This window comes from Sylvia atricapilla, chromosome Z (genome assembly GCF_009819655.1).
Source record: "Sylvia atricapilla isolate bSylAtr1 chromosome Z, bSylAtr1.pri, whole genome shotgun sequence".
Classification (NCBI taxonomy): Eukaryota; Metazoa; Chordata; class Aves; order Passeriformes; family Sylviidae; genus Sylvia; species Sylvia atricapilla.
Window position 1 is genome coordinate 80,045,041 of NC_089174.1, and position 15,737 is coordinate 80,060,777.

Here is a 15,737-nt window from a genome sequence, read left to right on the forward strand (position 1 = left end):
GAAGTGTTTTACTACTTTCTAAAACAGAGAATTAAAATATTCCAGAAGTATTTCCCACTGAGATATTCCCTCATAATAATACTTACTTTTACCATAATTTGATGTGCTGCTCAGCTTATTTAGTAAAGTGTTCATTAGCTAATCGCTAAATGTTTATGCCATCCAGGTCTTAAACACAGATGACCTGGTACAGTCCCATTTTGAAATCAAAACCTGACGTTACTCTGTAGAATTTTTTTCCCCAATTTTAATTAAAAAACCTCACAGCATAAGTTGTTAATATTTACAAAAATACACCACATCTAAATCAGTAGTTGTAGGAAAGGAGGGAGGTTGACTGGGAGTTCTGTTTGGGGCCGCACATAGACTGGGTGAGTTGGGAATTGCACACAGTGGTGTTAAGAAATCACTGCAGTTCAAGGAGGTGGTTAAAATTTGAACAATTGATCTGCATTTTGCATACGAAAATAACTCTTAAGGTGGGTCTTGGAATGTACTGGAAAATGGACAGTCTGCTATCTTCCTATGCTGTCATACTGCAGAGTTTGATGGACATGCAAGTTACCTACTGGCAGCCATCATAAGTGGTTGTCTGACTATTCCTGTTGATCGCTTTTGCTTTGCCTGTCAGGTGACATATCTGTTAGTATTGACTGAAATGTGCTGAGCCTCAGCTGCCCTCAGCCTGTGTGTACAATTCAGACTTTTGTAGTATGGCTTCAAAATTGGCTTAATCTGATTTGATAAGAATGCATTTAGTACATCTTGAATTCAAGGTCCTCTTACTCTCCAAAATGTGTCTGTAATCTGTTGCCAATCAGTTCCTGTAGATAAGGAGAAACTGCTAGGGTAACCTTCCAAATGTCCTGTAATTTTTTTTTTTTTTTAATTTCATCTGGTAGGGATATTAGTGGTTTGTGTTCCGCAGAAGTATTTCCTGAGGTAATTCCACCAAAAATCACAAATCCTGCAGTGTTTCTGCAGTACAGTGACAATTTTCAGCTGGTGCTTGTGTGAGATGCCAGAGAAAAAAAAAAATCCTGCAGTTATATTCTAGAGATGGAAATTCTCAACCTTGCTCAGTGCCAACGCTGCAGTGTTATGTTGCATCTGCATCATTTTATCACACCTTGATAAAAATAGATGCAGAACAGAAACCAGTGCTGTGTGCATCAGCCTTCCCTACAACACACACCTCCAGCAGAGGAAATGCTTTGAGACTCTCAAAGATTTTAAGTGAAGAATGCAGAAAAAGGAGGTGTATATTGAAAACACACTGCTGTCCCTGCAGTGGCCTTTTGTGAGGGCTTCATTATTTCTGTTGTACACAACACAACTTGTTTCCACTGCTGTGCTGGATGAATTGCTTTGCACTGAAAGTTGGTGATCCCTTAGGGTGTCTTTCTTTGGTAATGGCTTATTCTTGAGTACTATGGAAGTGACAGTTTCACAGCTGCAGAGTTCTGAAAACCTTTTAAAAATGAATGTTATAGAAACGAAGTGGTAAATAGGAATGAAAAAACATGAAACTGAGCACCCCCCAGAAGCAGAACTCTTGTTTTTCACAGATTTTGTTTCTACTCTTGCCTGCTACTAACCATTTCAGAAACAAAGTACGTGTGTAGGTTCCTAGAGGCAATGCCTTGCAGCTGTAAAAAACTGGAGAACATCCCTAAACTGCTGTATTTGAGAGTTTACAGTTCTTTCCCTGAAGCCAGTTGTGGCTAGTTTGCCGTCTTGATCCATGAGATGCATCAATGGTTAGCACAGGGAAGGCCAGTGCTCCTGATCAGAAGTTTCAGCAGATGGTTTCATGACCTGTAACAGGAGAGCAGTTTCCCTGGATGCTGTGGGAGAGGATTACCTCATGGCGTGATTTGGCAACACAGACTGATCAGGTACCCCAGTGTGTCCATCCTCTGGTATGAGATGAGATGCAGCTGGGCTCTTGCAAGTGCTCATACTGTATGTAGTGAATGTACTCATGAGCAACTCTGAGGAAATGTTTCCACCTACTGCTGGGACACCACTTAACTTAGAGAGTATTCGAAGCTCCTCCTGGGCTAGGGCATAGTGATGGGAAGCAGCAAGCATTGACGAACCTGATATTGGAGTGACCCCAACTTGAAGGTGTCCTTGTCTCCATCTCCTGGTAACCCAGCTTTCACACACTAGTGTGTTGGTCAGTTCGTGGTAACCATTCCCTGTGTGGTGTGACAATGTCAGTGTTCCTGTGATCCCGTACCTCTTGGGTGCACGTTGTCACATCTTGCTTTGATAAGCACTGTGACGTGCTGAGCTTGTCCCAGAGCAGTCTGGTGCTCAAATCCACAGGGCAGTCTGTGGCAAACTGCTTGTTAATGTTATAGACTGAGAGGAAATGACCCAGACCTGCAAAATTTTTTTCGTAGCAGTAAGAAAGCTGCTGTCATAGAGCAAGCAGAATCATGGCATACCCTCTGTTCATGCCAGGAGTGACAGAGGCTTCTTTTTCTGCTCTTCAGAAAGAGACCAGCAAGACTCTGGTTGGGCTGGAAAAAGAGAAGGTGGTTTGCAGTTAGGAACTTGAGCACAGTAACACTTCAGCAGAGCAAAACCGGTGGGAGGTTCGAGCTTCAGGGTTATCTAGCAAAACATTAGTGTCTGACAGCCAAAATGTGTACCTTGAAAGAGGAAAAAGGGGTTTGCTCCAAGAAGGGTTCTTGGATGGGAGATTGGCATGATACTGCTTGGCTAGGAAGGCAGTTTCGTAGAAAAGTAAATGGTGACAGAAACAGGCCTAAACTTTCACACAACAAAAACACTGTAAAAGACATGTCTGTGGGACTGCGAAGTGCAGCAACAACACTGGAAGGAGTTCTTGTTGTGTTTTAGAAGTTATAGACTGGTTGTTGTAGTTTTGTTGGCAAGTACATAGGAACACATGCTATCGAGTTTGGGAAGGCTGTAAATGCTGTGGAACTTCTCCAGCTGAAAGAATGTGGAAATATTTCTAAAAGATGGTGTAGTACCTGATAGAAGAGAATGATGGCAAGTGCTGATGTACATATATATCACCTGAAGCCAGTCTTTCATTATGAGCAGCCTGGTGTGTTTCTCCTTCACATCCACCTTCATACTGCTGTTTGCCAAGAGAACATTTAGGCTCCCTCCACTCAGCCTACCTCTGAACTGATGAAATCTGCTCCTCTTGTGAGTATGTAGAAGTGTGTAAGTGTGGATGCTGAGGAACAGTAGACTATAGAATAGGTTGAGGTAATCCTTTTTCAATGCTAAGTATGGTTATTACTAAATTTTGCAGAATTTTTTTTTGCATAATTTTAAAGATCTGAGCCCTGTACCAGAAAAAAGCAAAATACTGAGATAAATGAGTATGAAGATTTAAAAGAAACAAACCATATACATTTGCATAGTTCAGGCTCATTAAAATTCATGGTTAGTCATGTCCAGATGTGACTGGAGATGGTCAGAGGAGAGGCTGATTGAATGGTGAAGGGGTTTTGAGATAGGTTTGGGGAGTTTTTTTATTGCTGGTATAGGAAGTGTGCATATTTGCAGTGATAAATACTTAGAGTCTCTTTCGTATTAGAATATTGATATTTCCATAAACTTACATACTTTGCAGTTACACAAATGGAATAATCAGTTTGTCTGGTATGAGAGAAATTAGGACACTTAGTGGGTGGAACTGCTATTTGAAAGCTGAACAGTTAATCATCTCGTTTCTACTATGATAGAGTTTTTCAGAATGCTGGAGGCCTAAAACAGCTAGTGTGAGTTGTACTGATCCTTGGCTTCTTGGTTTGCGTAATTTTTACAATCTTGGTGACAATTCAGGTGCTGACTGTAGCTTCCTCGTTAGAGAAAGCTGATGTGCACTCCTAGGCCTACAAAAATAAGCTGAAATGTGTTTGTCTGTCTTAGGAAGTGGAGGGTGAAATTCTGTGACTTACCGTGTTGTCCTCCCTGACTCTTGTCATTCTCCCTGATGTGCATATCAGAGAGACTTAAAACTATTTCTTGACTCATCTGAATCCCTTTCAACTTATGCATAAATGGTCTTTGCTTATAGGGAGGCAGGATTTCATTCAGTACCTCTGAATCTGTAAAGCAGTCAGCCCAGAGAAGATCTCCCTGTTCCTGTCTACTTCTGTCTTTCCTCCTTATTTTTAGTGTCTGAACATTTGATACAGCTGTTTTTGGAATTATCTTTGCTGCATTCTCAAGAAGCACAAACAGATTAAATAAGTAGATGACATGAGGTCTTAGACCCTGAGGCACTTTAGCCATGAGGTAATTTTTAGTATTTTGTCCTTAATTTTGCTAATTTTCTGTCATGTTTTTATAAGCATAACTAACTAGAATGATCTTTACTAGTCTTGCAATTCGAGATGCCTGCTTTTAATTTTGTTTCTGTAAGGTTCCCTTCTTCTGTGTAGTTAATTCTGCTGCTTTCAGTGGTCTGTTTGGTAGCCATATCATCTGCATGTCTGATAGTTAACTGTTTAGTAAACCCCTTATGTTTTTACACATAAGAGTATGTGCCGAGTATAATTGTGGTTGTTCAAAAGTTCAGATTTAAACCAGAAGCGTGTGCTGAAGCACATCTATGATTGTTTATTGTTTAGGCTTTTGAGGAGGAGACCATTAAGGGTGACCTGTAAATTGATTTAAGAATATTGTAAACTTGCAGTGCTGTGTGCTCAGGTCTTTGAAATACCAAGGGTAGTGTTAATGGGTAGCTCACATAATATTCTTCTAAAGATAATGTTTTCTGTTTCAACTTCCTGTGTACCTGGGATCCAATTTGCCAGCTTGCACTGCATGGGGTGCTCCATCTCACACCGTTCTGCTGACAGCAGGTCCATCACAGAGGTTAACTGAAGCATGAAGCCAGAAGAGTGCAGGGAAAGCTCAGAAAATGCAACTACTTGGGTGTATATATATTGCAAAGCTCTAAATTCTTGGTGCCTGGTTTTCATTCACTGTCATATAAATCATGATTTTAAAGAAAATTGTGTGTTTAAAATACGGGAAGTAAACAGAGTTCTGTGCACAGCTCTGGGGAGGAGCCTGTAATGTTCTTGCTCTATAGAGACCTATAAAGGATCTGTAACTACTAGTCTTGTTCTGATTGGGTGATGAATTTAGGACATTCAGTATGTAAATATTAGAGCTGAGGAAGTTTTCTGTCTCACTAAAGACAGCATTTATACTGAATAAATACTTTTCAGTTCAGTATCACAGGAGTTGATCTGTTCAGATTTTGACAGACTTGAGAGTTTCACTGTGCTGACCTCTGCTAATGTCCCCTGTACCCCAAAAGGTGTTGTAAGAATGCAGACAGTTACAGCTCATGTTGACATCTTTCCCAAATCTATCAGGACTAAAAGCTATCAAACAAAACTTGAGCTGGATTTTTTTTCCTAGTTCACTTGACTAAAAACAGAGAGTCCCTGAAGTCTGTTACTCAAATCTGTCAGTACGGCACTGAGATGTCCTGGGGCAGAGCTGAACATGAGGAAATGGCTCTATATAAGGGGTAGTATTTCTCTCAGAGGAGTATGTTCTTTGCGATTCTTCAACCTAGAAAGCTGTGGTGGCAGGATAAAAGGCACTTAAACTGCCTTTTGAAGATTGTGGGTTTTGGACTCAGTTTTCCACAATTAGAAATTTATGAAGATGAAACAAACCTAGATAAACTTACAAATGCTAAACAGGTTTTTTTTTTTTTTTTTTTGTTTGTTTGTTTGTTTGTTTGTTTGTTTGTTTTTACATATGTGTTTCAAACTCTATTTTACGTTGTCTGTTTCCTGTAATAAAGAAAATTAGATTATGAATATTTTCATCTTTAAAAGACAGAGAAAGTTTGTGTGCTGTAAGTCTGATTTATCCATATTTATGTTATTTTAAAATGTCAGAAAATTTTAACTTTGCGGTGTAAAAAACCTAAAAAGGCTTCTCTATTAAAAAAAGGATTTTCTAAATTGAATTCAGTAATATTTTTTACTCAAAAAATACAGCTTAGTTGAATGCAGCTGTGATCTGGAGCGGATGGCAGTTTCTAAGTATATAACTGTTTTAGAAGAGTGATTGTATTCACATTTTCTTAAGAATTATTTAGAAATTGGACCTTGACCCTTAAAAATGCCATTTGCAACATAAGCTATGGCTGTTGACTTAAACAGGTGCTTGATAAAAATACAATTGGATGTTTGTGACATTGGGAGAACGTATAAATGTGTAGAATGTAACCAGTGCAATGAAATAAGTCTTAAGTGGTGATTGTTTCACAGGAGTGCCCAGAACTATTGAAAACTTCATTATTACTCTTTTCACATCTGTTGCATAACACAGCACCTTCACATTAAATCAGTGGTACTGCAGCCACAAAAAAAGGTTAATTAACAACTTGAAAAAATGATGTGATCCTCTTAGTATGCTGTTGAGTGCTGGCAAAATGTACTTGAAGAACAAACAAAGTATGATAGAATAATACTAATACTTACAAGTATTCCTCTCCCCACCCCCTGGTATTTGTGGTAAATGAAGTCAAGGTCCAAGCATCATGGTATCTGGAAAATTACGGCGTTTTTGTTAGATGTTTTCTGACCTTCTCTGGACTTGTTTGCCGCTTAAAGCAGCACTTCTGAAATGTAGTAATGCTGCTCTATGTGCCAAGATGAATGAAAATTCAGTGATAGAAATGGGAAATGGTTCTTTTACACTTTCTCATTAGCTGTTTTGCTAAATTAGCTCAAAAGGAGAAGCTAATCTCTAGGCCGGAGTAAATAGGCAGCATAGCTGTTAGCATGGTTGGCTTATTCCCCTACAGACAGCAAAATGCTGGATTAAAAATAGTGCTGCCTGATGTGAATTCTGATGCAGATGGATAGACCACATATTTAACTTCCAAATATATTGTGCATAATTTTAGAACCTTTTAGAAATGGAGGGAGATGCTGGAGCCATTGCTTTTCCTAAATGTGTTTATGTTAGATGAGCTATAATAAGCTTGAGCAGTGGGAGATATTTTTTTGTATTTTGCATGCTACTTCAAAACTGGTTAGAGTAATAGTGTTTATGTGTATTTATAAACACAGCTAAGAAAACTTAGAAATTTGGCAGACGTTTATTGTACACCCACAAAGTATTCTTTTGTGCTGTGATTTCTTCAACTTATTTTTACGCCGAACGTCCCACAGTGAAAATCCTGTGCAGTCACTAGGAGGTAATAAACACCGACATGAACCACTAGGGGGAGCAAGATTTCAATCGTTGTAATTAGGTGCAGTGGTAACAATTAATTAGTACATCTTAAGCACTGAATATACTAGTGAGATCTTTTAGTTTTACAACCTTTAAAACACAGGCTGTAGACTTTGTCTGCCGCTTAGGTTTTTTTTTAATCCATCCCCTAGTGCTTGTTTGAAGTGTGATTATTTTTTTAGATAGAAAGTTTGGCCTCCTAGTGCTCAGTTATATCATCTCCTTGCTCACATGAGAGATTTTCCTGCTCGTAGAACTGAGGGACATTTATTATTTTATCTATACATCACATAAAAACCTCTTACTTAGCTATTTATCTATGATAATACCTGAATTGTTTTCCTGATAGATTATACAATATGTATGTATATTATGACTGAGGGGTGCTTTTGTCCTTTGGTATGACTTGATGGGCTGGCAAGGCTATATTGCATATTGTTCAAATAAGGCTGCTTTATCCAATAATAAATTATCCTGTCCCTATGGTTACTTACCTCGTATGTCTTGTTCGGTAGAAAGGATATCATATTTTTTTCCAGCTTATTGATAGCAATTTTACTTGTGTTAAATGAAAAACACAAACCTGTATGATCTACTAGAAATGTTTAATCTACAGTTGCTTTCTTCAATCTGTAGGTGAATTTCAATGTTTCCCTTATGCATAATTTTTTTCTGTTGTGGTAGTGAACTTACTACAACACTGTTAGGAGATTTTTTAGAATATTTCACAAATGTCTCAATGTATTTTCAGCTGAGATGCTTAATGACCAGACTCTTAAATCTTACTTGAAACATTTTTTTGGCTGACTGTCTCACATGATACTAAGTAAGCTACTGTACCTGAACTCAGTACTGGTAGCAGCTAATATCCTGTTTGTCCTTTTCAAGGAGTATTATGGCATGACAGCTTTGTTCAACCATTGTAATAACTTCCAACTATTTCAAGGCACTTTGAAAATAGCAATAATTGAATGAGCAGCTTCTCCAGTTCCTTCATTAGTCATCGGATAATAATTATCTTACTAAAAAGACTCACCTAAACCAAAACAAACTCCCCTCGAGGAATGTGTTAGCTCAGTTATAATCTATTGTTCTTCTAAGATGTCGATGAAGTGAGAATCGTTTCTTCGTTGCTAAAAGGTGTGATTTCATAATCTTCCTGGCCCATGAAAACAGAGAAGGTGCCTTAAGGTGACCAGGGTTTTTTTCCTGGTTCACAAATTTACTTGTCTTTTCAGTATGAGGCCTATGCTTTTAAGATTTTACTAGTCTTAGTATCACAAAGGAACTCTCTATTGTCTAGATTGTTGCTGGTAAACTGCATTCAGTGTACATCATCCTATAAAAATTAATGAGACTTGAGCATTTTGTAATGCCTTTGGGCAGTGACATCTCAAGATTTTAATATGTTTTTAAAAATTCCAGTGTTTTTAGTGTAATTATCAGTGTGAAGATGGTAGATTATATAACTTTTGCATTAGAATATTATGTGCAAAATACTGATTTAGTATTGGTATGGCATTGTGTTTTAAACGTGCACTTTCAACTTCCTAAGTAGTATTTTATGGTGGCATTTAAAATCAGTAATCAGTGTTACACAATTAAAAAGTTACTGGGGAAGAATTTTTGTTACTTTTAATTAGTGAAGTAAATACTGACATTTTGAAATTTTTTTGTCCTATATATTGAATGAGAGTTTTCTAAGGATGCTTTTTATAAGTTTGCTTTTGGAAATGTAATTTTCTTCAAAGCAAGGGTAGATTAAGGATCTTTTCTGACTTGAGTGATATGATGTTTTTTTATCTTCAAGTGAATATGAAAGGGAAAACTTAATGATACTTATGACTTGTTTCGTTACATTCTAGCTTATGTAACTCTTTGTGATAAATAAAACTCATCACTCAAGTTCTATAGTAAAGCATCTCCCAGGAGATGAAGTTGCCTGAGTTGCGTGTTACTTTGCAAGTGGCTGTATAGTGCATAACTTTTAAGCAATAAATGCTGTTAAGAACATGTTTGCAGATTCTTAACTTCATTATTTTATTTATTTTTGACAACTAGAGAATTCTGTTACATACTGAGGGAAAGTTGCTGAACATGCCAATAACATTTTGTTGCAGGAAAATTATAGCTAATTGTCAACTATGCATTTATCAATATGGCTGGGATCTGTTCCTAATTGGGGTTTTCATATTTTTAAAACATTTATTTTTTGGTCAGGTTTTTTTTGTCCAGTTCTACATGGCAGGGATAAATAAATTGCAGTGGCTTATGGAACATGAGAAAATACATATGTTGACCCTGTGTTTGTAAAGGGTAAGCAGCATTATCAGTATTGATAGTGAAAGAGGCCTCAATTTTAGGGACAGTGTCCTGGGTTGTAGTTTAGGATGTATTCTATCACCATCTTCAGTTAATGGCCCATCAATGCCTTCTGCATGACTCAGAGATAACTCCCTCTGGGAGTTATCTCTCTCGTTAATGGGCCATCAAGGCCCTCTTCCATAACTCAACATCCCATTGTGAGATGCTCCGCCCATGGGGAAGAGCCAAGCATTCTCACCTGAATATAAGCTGAGATTTAGAACAGTAGAAGCAGCCCTCACCCACTTGATTCCCAAAGGACTGGAGCTACCAGACCTTTCTACAAAATTTGTGTTTCGGAAAGACCACCTCTTCTGGACTGTTTCCATCACCCTGATCAAGTTGTATTCTGACTCTGTCAGTGGTTTTTCTTTTTGTATTTATTTTATTTTATTTTATTCTATTTTATTTTCCTTTTCTTCTCATTAAATTTTATTTCTGACTTAGAGCCTCTCACTTGGTTTGTTTTCAAAACCACAACAGACAGTCACTGAGAAAGAAGTAGTCCTGCTGCCTGATCCTTCATTCCATCTGTGTCCCTTGTATTGGGTCTGGTCCCAGGATGTCCTTCATTGAGCTGATTCAGCTCACTGAATTGGGAGAGAAGGTGTCCTCAGCATCTGTGTAGTGTTAACAAGCTTGCAAAACCTCACTCTCTCTTGAGGTGTTTGCTTTGAAATCAGGCATTTCTGTGTCGTGGAAAGTCACAAACTGCAGGCACCACTTAGGGAGGATTGTCGTTTATTGACGGGTATTGCAGAGTCTTCACCACCATTTACATGGGCTCCTAAAAGGATAAGGCCTCTGCTTTGCCTTATGAAGAATATAATTTGTCTAAGGTTGTTGCGGGACGATGCTGGACTTCTTACAGCTCTTCCCCTCATTTTCATAGCTTTGCCAAAGTCTCTGTAGTGCCTTAATATGCATATGTCCAGCAAGCAAGTCAGAAAAATAATAATTCAAGTTTCCTTGCTTTGTAGCCCATGCTACAAACAGTGTGACTGTTGAGCATCACTGTGTGTGCCTGTAATTGTGCACAGAAAGCCAAGGTGAAGTTATGTTTGGATCTACAGGCCATGGAGTTTGGGAAGCTATTGCTTGTGGATAGTCTGTACAGGATCTAGACAGAGATTTGCAAGGGATTTGACCATCATTGTTTGAAGTGAACAGTGTTTGCTGCTGATTGATACGATTATGTGTCCTGGTTCTGGCCAGTATGAAATTTTGCAGTACCCAGAAGGGGGCATGGCTGGGACAGGAAGGTTATTCTATACCGCCTCATGCGACTTTCTGGGGATGGGGGGAAAGGGTCTTTTTGGGGTTGGTGGAGGGAGTAATCAGGTATTCTCAGGGGTGTGAGAACTCACATGCAAATCATTAATTTTTTGTACACTCCTTTATTATTGGTACTGTTACTGTTAGTTCTTTAATCTTCTTGTTTCCAGTAAATTGTTCTTATCTAAACCTGTAATCTTTATGCTTTGTATCTCCAGTTCTTGTCTCCACCCTGCCGCAGGGGCATGGAGAGGAGGGGGAAAGGGAAGTGAGTGTGTTATGGTTAGTAGAGTCTCAGTGAGACCACTAAGTTGAGGAACACCATTCCTAAAACTGTGACAATATGATACCTTCTGTTGGTACAGAATACATGGACAGAAACAGTTGCCTAGAATTTATCCTTTCTGCTATCCTATTTTTTCTCCTTTCTGCTTTTGCAAAAATCCAGCTTTTCAGATAATGAAGTCTGAGTAATGTCTTTTGGTATAATCATGTCTGGTTGTAGACAGAAGAGTTAAACTTTTTTCCATCAGAATTTGTCCACTTGCAAGTAACAGTCTTGTTTTTTTCTGGTGAGTCTTTGCCAACATGATAGGCTAGTCTTGCTTAACTTTTAAAAGCTTTTAGGGTATGTTTCAGAATGCCTGACTTCACATCATTTTTATAAAGTAGTAGAGATTTTCACAAAGAAATCATAAGTTCAGTTTCAGTCCTGGGCTTGAAACAGAAAAAAATGGTAATTTTTGGCCTTAGTGTGAAATAAAGTTTGAACTTCATGTTCCGTGGTCACCCCACAAGTGATGTGCTTGACTGAATTGTGGAACCTGAAATACTTTTTTTTACTTCTAACTGCCTCTTAGATAGAGTAATGAGGCGAGAGAAGAACTTGAGGGCAGTGAGGACACTGAAATTGTGTGATAGGTGGAAGATGTTTTTAATCTTTACCCAGTGCTGTTCTCAATACGAGTTATATATAATTCTCTGGTTTCATGATTGTGTACAGTTCTTTCTCCAAACATGCTGATTACAGGCAAGAACTTGTGTATGTTACAGAGAAGATAAAGTTACAGAGTTCATGGAGGAGGAGGAGGTGTTTCTTGGTAGTTATGTAGAGATTTGAGAATTTCCTTCTTATGCAGTTTTAAGGAAGGAGTGTTACCAGCCATGCTTGCACTCATGTGAACCTTTAAAACTTCATGCTCAATATGCTTAGGCATGCCTCAAAGTGAAAATAAATGGATGAGAGTTTTCTCTTTTAGTGGCTGCAGTAGATGTGAATACTCAGTGTTAATGGAGAGGTATAAAAAGAGCAGTCACGCTGGGAAGTGCCCTCCCGTGGGCCACAAATGGACATCAGCCTGAGTACCAGCTTCTGCAGCTATTTCACCCTTCCTTGTACAAGAAAATCTGACCTGAGACATAGATGAGGCTGTTTTCCCTTCTTACATGGAAATGGTCTTGTCTAAAATTAATATGTCTTTAAGGAACTGTTTGATTATTCTTTTGTGTTTGATCAATGTTACACTGATGTTTTCTGTGGCATGACAGTAAATGGTGTTTGCTGGAGATTTTTACTAAAGTCTTTGGTGCTAAATAGGGTGAGAGCTGTCTAATGGAAGCTGTCTAATCCAAAGTGTCATGTGAGTCCTTCCAGCTCTGCGCTGTGACCCTCAGATAAACAAAAAAGCAAGTGGAATTTTTTTAGTTTTTAAAAGAAACCTCCTAGTTTTTGAATCCTCAGTATCTTTTTCTGTACCTGACCACCATTGTTTTCAACATCTGGAGTTAAGACATTATGGAATGACAAGGTAGTAGAGTAGTAATTTTAGAAACACTTTTATTTGCATACTGCAGAGATATGAGGAAAAATGCTAGTCTAGACAGAGCTGCAGAGGGAGAGAAGAGAGGGCTGGTTGCTGGAATTAGGTACAAAAAGATTGAGGATAGCAGTCAGTAGAGGCTAAAATGAGGAGTGAAGGTGGAATATTTGGGTGGTGGGAGTCAAAAAAGCAAACCAGCTGAGTTGGGAGGCAGCTGGGTAGTAGCAAAGAGGGAAGCAAAGGAAGAAAGTTGGAAGGAAGAAGGGGAGGAAATGAGTCAAAGTACCTGAGGGATTAGGTCATTGTTATGAGTGGGAAAGGTACTCGGAGCCTTTCTGTACCCTTCTCTTGCCAGCCTGTGCTTCAGGGTAGCTTTCCCGGAAGCGGTGGCTGGCAGTGCAGGGGGGCGGGTGTCCCAGCTTTCCGTGGAAAACGCCTGATGTCTGGAGTGGCAGGTAGCCAGCGTGACAAATGGTAATTAAGTACCTGTACCGTCAGTTCTCCCGGGAGCAGCAGCGGCCCCGCAGTGACACACGTACACTGTGCACTGCACCGAGAGTCACTGCTCCTTAACTGAAAGTTCCCAGCACGTCCGGGGGACGTGGAGTCCCAGCAATTCCCGGCCCGCGGGGGCTGTGCTGTGCCGGGGGCGGGCGGGGGGCGGTGGGCAGTCGGGGCTCTCCGGCCCCGGTCTCCGGGCGGGGGGCGGGGGGCAGACAGGGCTCTCCGGCCCCGGTCTCCGGGCGGGGGGCAGACAGGGCTCTCCGGCCCCGGTCTCCGGGCGGGGGGCAGACAGGGCTCTCCGGCCCCGGTCTCCGGGCGGGGGGCGGACAGGGCTCTCCGGCCCCGGTCTCCGGGCGGGGGGCGGACAGGGCTCTCCGGCCCCGGTCTCCGGGCGGGGGGCAGACAGGGCTCTCCGGGCGATGGGCGGTGGGCAGACACGGCTCTCCGGCCCCGGTCTCCGGGCGGGGGGCGGTGGGCAGACACGGCTCTCCGGGCGGGGGGCGGTGGGCGGACAGGGCTCTCCGGCCCCGGTCTCCGGGCGGTGGGCAGTCGGGGCTCTCCGGCCCCGGTCTCCGGGCGGTGGGCAGTCGGGGCTCTCCGGCCCCGGTCTCCGGGCGGTGGGCAGTCGGGGCTCTCCGGCCCCGGTCTCCGGTCTCCGGGCGGTGGGCGGGGGGCCCCGGGCCGCGGTGGGCGGGCGGAGCGGCGCGGCCTCTGCGCGGCCGCCAATGGCCGGGGCGGGGCGGCACTCGCCGCACGGAAAAGTTTCGGTCGGTTCGGGTTGCTGCTATCTCTGCGCTCTCCTTCCGCCCCCTCGGAGGCTGGGTGCCTTCCCGCTCTCTTTCCCAGGGCTGCTGTCCCTTCCTCCTTTTCCTCGTCGTACTATGGCGCTGAGTTACTAAGCTTTCAAAGGCAGAGAAATGGATACGTCGAGTCCCAGTTTTTGGACGCTCCTTTCCGACTTCACGCTGCCCCACCTGCGGCGAGGCAGCCGGCTCCGCCGGACGCAGAGGTAAGGCGGGCGGGCCGCTGCAGCAGCGGGAGCGGGGCTGGGTTGCTGCCGCCCGGCAGAAGCGCCCCTGGGAGCCGCTGGGGCCTCCGGAGCTCCGCCGCTCTGCGGCTGCCGGGGCCGGGAGCCTCTCCTGGCGGGGCCCTCCTGGTGGCTTTTCTAACCGCACTCCGCGCAGCGCGCTGCTTCCTTTTATAAAGTCTTTCTTTTGTCCAGCCTTTCTACCCTCCTCCTTTTTTCCCCCCTTAAAGACGCTTCCTACTTGCTCTCCAGTATTCGACCTTTTATTGGAAACAGATATTCTTTATATGGACAACTCGAGGTAGCCTATTTTGTTCGGTGTTCTTAAAGGGGCAGGTTTGCATAAGGAACCGTTTTTAAAACAGGCTAGCTTTACATTTGTTAGTACAGGAACGGCCCTTTTTTTTGTTTTTGTAGTATTTTCATTATTGTCAGGAGGAGGAAAAAAAGGAAATAGTAAACGCTGAGTAAAAGTTAAAGAGTTGTGCCGTCAGTGGGCAAAAGACTGACAAGCTTTCATGTCATAGTAATATATTTTTTTTTTCTTTGTGGTGACCCCTTCTGTTAAATTTATGTTCCTATCACAAAGAAAAGAAAAAATGTATAGACGTTTGTAACTATGCACTAGTACCCCACATGCCATTTTGAGACACACCAGGTGTGGCGTTCAATGATGACGTGCTCCTGACTGTGAGACTACCTTGAGTATGGGCTTATGTATTATCTTTGGAGAACGTGTGTAAAATGTTTCTTCTGCTGGCTAAAAAGGTGGCATAAAGTAAGCAGGATAGAGGCTTAGCAAAGCTGGCTTTTACTAAGCTTTAGATATTTATGGTCTGAATTTTTTTCAAAAGGAAGAAAATTACTGTCTGTTTAATGGAAGAAAGTTTAAAAAAAGGAAAACAAGAGGCTTGTTTGACAGCAGTGAAAAAAACTATTCCTGCAGTAAATATCTATGTCTCCTCCTTGGGGTAGCTGAAAATGCTGAATTACTTTATCATTATTATCCCTCTCTTGTAAATAATTTTTGACTCTTGCACAGTATTAACTGTGAAATAGGCCTTAAAGATTTTTCCGCTGAGACATGTAGAGGTTTTTTTCCAAATTGTCTTCACTGTTCTTCAAATTTGGTTTGTAACTGTGTGAAGACCTAGAAGCACCTTTTATAATATGGCTGGTGAAGAAGGAGAGAAGCTTCATAGGTCTCACAAGAAGCATGAAATAAGTATGTGCTATTGGCTTTTTTAAAAATATATTTGAATGTCTTCTTGCTTTTCAAGCATATTCAGTGCTCTGCTGGGTTTGTCTCCTGGGGAAGGCTGTCCACACACTTCTTCAGCTCCCTTCTGAAAGGTGGACCTGCCCTCTGCCCCCCGTACTCATAATTCATTTACTGATGTAAGATATAAAACTTAACGAGCAGTAAAACTGTCAGAAGCATAAAACCGAGCTTGGACAGCATGGATTCTCCTAACTGT

At 41.4% G+C, this 15,737-nt stretch overlaps 1 protein-coding gene across 2 annotated transcripts in view; it reads left to right on the top strand.

The window, feature by feature from the left end:
* The window catches only part of MAST4 (microtubule associated serine/threonine kinase family member 4), a 198,992-nt gene that overhangs the window by 81,954 nt on the left and 101,301 nt on the right, over positions 1-15,737 (top strand). The window contains exon 1 of one of the 2 annotated variants that reach the window (XM_066339020.1): positions 14,033-14,241. The exons of the other annotated variant lie outside the window; for it this stretch is intronic. Coding sequence (XP_066195117.1) covers positions 14,150-14,241 — 92 coding nt within the window. The 5' untranslated portion in view covers positions 14,033-14,149. Of the gene's footprint in view, positions 1-14,032; positions 14,242-15,737 lie in introns of those variants that run through there. 2 annotated transcript variants of the gene reach the window in all.